The sequence below is a fragment of the Limulus polyphemus genome, unplaced genomic scaffold (assembly GCF_000517525.1).
Source record: "Limulus polyphemus unplaced genomic scaffold, Limulus_polyphemus-2.1.2 Scaffold6495, whole genome shotgun sequence".
In the NCBI taxonomy this organism is placed as follows: domain Eukaryota; kingdom Metazoa; phylum Arthropoda; class Merostomata; order Xiphosura; family Limulidae; genus Limulus; species Limulus polyphemus.
Genome location: NW_013672105.1, coordinates 10,477 through 14,463, shown reverse-complemented (window position 1 = coordinate 14,463; position 3,987 = coordinate 10,477). Strand labels below are relative to the sequence as shown.

The following is a 3,987-nucleotide window of genomic DNA, read 5'->3' as shown; positions in this document are numbered from 1 at the left end:
GGATTGACCGTCACATTATAACGCCCCCACGGCTGAAAGGGCGAGCATGTTTGGTGGGACGGGGATTCGAACCCACGACCTTCAGATTGCGAGTCGAGTGCCTTATCCACCTGGCCATGCCGGGCTTGTTAGTTAGAGAGAGCAGAGTTTCATAGTGATAACGTTAAGATCAGATAGGCCTAGAACACCTGAAAAATTCTAGGAAATTTGACACCTAATTTTCAATAATATTTGAAGGTAGATTATAAATACGAGATCATCGAATCATCAAGAGATAGTTAAACAGACAGTGAACTAGCCATAGTTTATTTTCAATAGAGAAGTACAAAACATTTGATTTACGTTAGTGTAGTGCAGTTAGAATCATTTGTAAATGTAGGCCAACAACTGTTCAAGTTTGTAAAAACAAAGATATATACTAACTTATCTTCACCTACGTAGTCTGTACTTCGAATTATTTTCACCAGATAATATAAAAGAACCCGTCAACGAAAGAACACCGTTAAAATAATAATCATAATTCGCCAACTTCGATTATAGGTTTGAGTATTCGACATCACAAACAACAGTATTGATGACGTTACGAAGGGCGGGAAATTGGTGAAGCATAAATCCAAGATACATTTGAAATATAATAATAAGAAAGGGTTTCTTGTTTGTAGTATAAGTATCCAGTATTCTAATAACACCAGTTACATATTGCCTTTTTCTAAAGACATTATATTCATCTTATATTTTAAATCACATTCAGTCACACATTAAATCACACCATCTTTGCTAGTCAAGGAGAATTTTAAGAAAGGTTTTGAAAAGTATTGTGTTAAGTAATAAATTTTACTAAAAATAAATAAGGGAATGTTAACAATTCATATGACATGATTACAGAAAGTTTGTATTCAAAGATATCGCACAACCTTAAAGTTAAGTACATTTTTAGTTTTAAAGTTCAAGTACATGACAATGATTTTCACGTATTGGCACTTTTATTATCTATAAGGGTGACTCCAAACATATCATCCCAATGAGATGTGAAGTTTTCGATATCATTTATTCTAACCAAGGCCGTTAATTTATTGGTTGTTTCGTCGAGTTGGCCTTAAAGTTGAGTAGGTTGTTTCTCAGCTGTTGTAAGTACTAGGCGATTAACATTGGCCTAGTGTGTAGTTTTATTCTACAATGATAGGAGAGTTTCTTTAGATACAAGAAGCATTTTTCTCGCACATTCTAGAATTATTCCAACTAAACTCTCAGTTCTGGTTTGTAATAAAGTCTTGTGAAAGACTAGGTATTACTAATTATACAAGATTTCTTTAGGGTTAATTGACAATGTATAAAAGACTATATCAAGATAATTAGTTACCATTTATATCTTTTGACCACTTTTCAATGCACTTTGTAATAATTTATTGTTCGGAGAGTTTAAATATTTGGTAAAATAGAAGAATGCAAACTTCAGTTAACTATAATGAAAATGCTTTATTACTCTGACTGCAATTTTACTAATTTCACGTATTCTCCTAGAGTCTACAAATAACACTAAACATTCACTTGCTAATTTTCGCGCATCTTTCTCTATCGAACACAAACTCAATACATTAAAAATTGAACTCACTCAATGACTTGTTTATTTAACACAAATTGACTAACACACTCGTTAACTCAATGATAAATAATCATACAGTCTAGCTTAACTTGCATTTTACATTGCTCAAACTGTAAAGAAGGCTCTAATAATTAAATTACTCTCACTACATGATGCCAAAACAATACAAACTATATTACGAAACATCTATAATAATAGCTATGTCTAAACATACTTTCTTATTAGGACAGTGATTCGACTGTATTTAATGTAAACATTAAATTATACATTATAAATTGACTTATTTTTACCATATAATACGATTCGTTAGTCAGTTCTATGTACTACAAAAGGCATTATTTATACAAGATACATTCGTTACAAAAACACCTGTTTAAACATGTACCGAAGACATATTCTGATAGATACAACGCAATCACTTACCACTGTCATTGTCCACTTTACTACTCTGAGGTTTCCCAACCTTCCTCCAGGGCCTTTGATTTTATAAAAAAGTAATTCCAGACTTCCCATTTTTGTCCTATTAAGTAAAACTTTTTTCCACGAATTTCTTTGCTACGAAATTAATAAAGTAAATAAAAACTCTAGAATTTATAACTCATTCCAGTTTACAAATCAATTCGGTTGGAATAACTACATGTGCCTATGTTTCCGTTTATCAACGTATAATTTTAAGAACTGTGCAAGAAATCAGCTAACCGATGTTTCCGCATATAAAAGCTATCTTCAAGTTTATTACACCAAAAAAAAAACTTTTCAAAAATAAATCATGTTTATAAAGAATAAGAAACCAATTTCTAAAGTTTATCACCAAATACAATAACTACATACTACTATGTAACACCCTCCTTCCTAGCAGTAATAAGAGTTTGTGGAAGAATTATATACTGTATAAACTATCAGATAAATAGTTAAAACCTTGCCCTATATATCACCTCCTCCTACATCAAATCGTCGTGTCTGGGTGTAGTAAGCCGACACATATACTTATATCAGACTCTGTTCACGTGACTTGTCTTCAAGGTTAAATTTCAACATTTTTTGTTGTTGTTGTTGATCGTGTGATTCCACCAAGAATTGATCACTTCTGGAAGGGTTTAAAAAGTCTATTCCGACACAAAATATTTAAACAATCGCATCTTAATAATGTGTTTGGATGGGGAATTTAGAAATTTCAAGATGAGAATATCCCTTGTACTTAATAAACTTAAAATAAGACCAAAAAACTCGAGCACTTTTGTATACTTGACTATTCTTCTACGGGAAAACAAAGAAGAATAGTCAACTATTCGAAAGCCTTCGAGTTTTGGGTCCTATTTTAATTCTACTACACTGAAATGTGATCCTTTGTGCTAACTCTTTTATCAACCTTGTACTTAATGACATTGGAAAACAAGGAAATGTGTATCGAACAGAGACACCAGGACCATCCAGAAAAAACCTACAACAAATCGTATCTCAGCTGTGGTAAGCAAAGTGTGGCGTCTGTTAACAGGTGATAACGTATGAATAAAATGGTCAACGGTAAAAACAGTTTACGTACCTCAGACACCAGTGTGTCACATTATATAAACATTTCACGTACCCCAGACACCAGTGTGCCACATTATAAAAACAGTTCACGTACCCCAGACACCAGTGTGCCACATTATATAAACAGTTTACGTATCCCAGACACCAGTGTGCCACATTATAAAGAGTAATTTATGTCACTTGCACTCAGTTTGCTTCTACGACATATCTGTTCAATTGTCGCATATCTCAAGCAACTGAACAATTAAATGGCTATTCACATATTTCATATAAATACATACTAGTCAAGCCACTGTGCATTACTATGAAATCGGACTATTGAAGCGGGTGCTAGGTACCTGTTGCCCTCATACTTTAGATGGATTACGTAAAGCAAATAGGAAGAGTGGTGTACTTTGGGCATGAAAGTTTTACGACGCAACTTTTTTGCAATGGAAACTTACGCTGTAAGGACATCGTCAAAATATATGGCCATCAGATAGCGCATGACTGTAATCGATGGAGGGGGGATTTCGAATATACCAAAATATTGCGTAATGTTATCACGTTAATATATTGGTCCAATGTTAATTTAGTTAAAAAACAGAAACTTGAAGTTTGTATATAACAGATACATTATAATATTTTATCGAAGAAGTTCATTGTATTTCAACAAATAATTTGATGTAAGATGTAACTACAGATTATTTTATGTCAGCAGTTTTTAGATGTTGTTGTTAAGATACATTTTTAATTTAAATTTTTGTTTTCTGAAGTGAACCTGTAGTTAGGTTATGGTAATGGATAGGAATTGTGATAATTACGTAATGCAAAGTTTTCTATAGCATACGAAAATATTATTAATAATATTT

General features: G+C 32.6%; 1 protein-coding gene across 2 annotated transcripts in view; it reads right to left on the bottom strand.

Moving 5' to 3' along the window:
• LOC106473772 (type I iodothyronine deiodinase-like) overlaps positions 1-3,987 on the bottom strand; it is a 28,578-nt gene that overhangs the window by 14,629 nt on the left and 9,962 nt on the right. Inside the window, exons 1-2 of one of the 2 annotated variants that reach the window (XM_022402166.1) lie at positions 2,527-2,544; positions 2,027-2,158 (exon numbers count right to left, since the gene is read on the bottom strand). The exons of the other annotated variant lie outside the window; for it this stretch is intronic. Coding sequence (XP_022257874.1) covers positions 2,027-2,116 — 90 coding nt within the window. The 5' untranslated portion in view covers positions 2,117-2,158; positions 2,527-2,544. Of the gene's footprint in view, positions 1-2,026; positions 2,159-2,526; positions 2,545-3,987 lie in introns of those variants that run through there. 2 annotated transcript variants of the gene reach the window in all.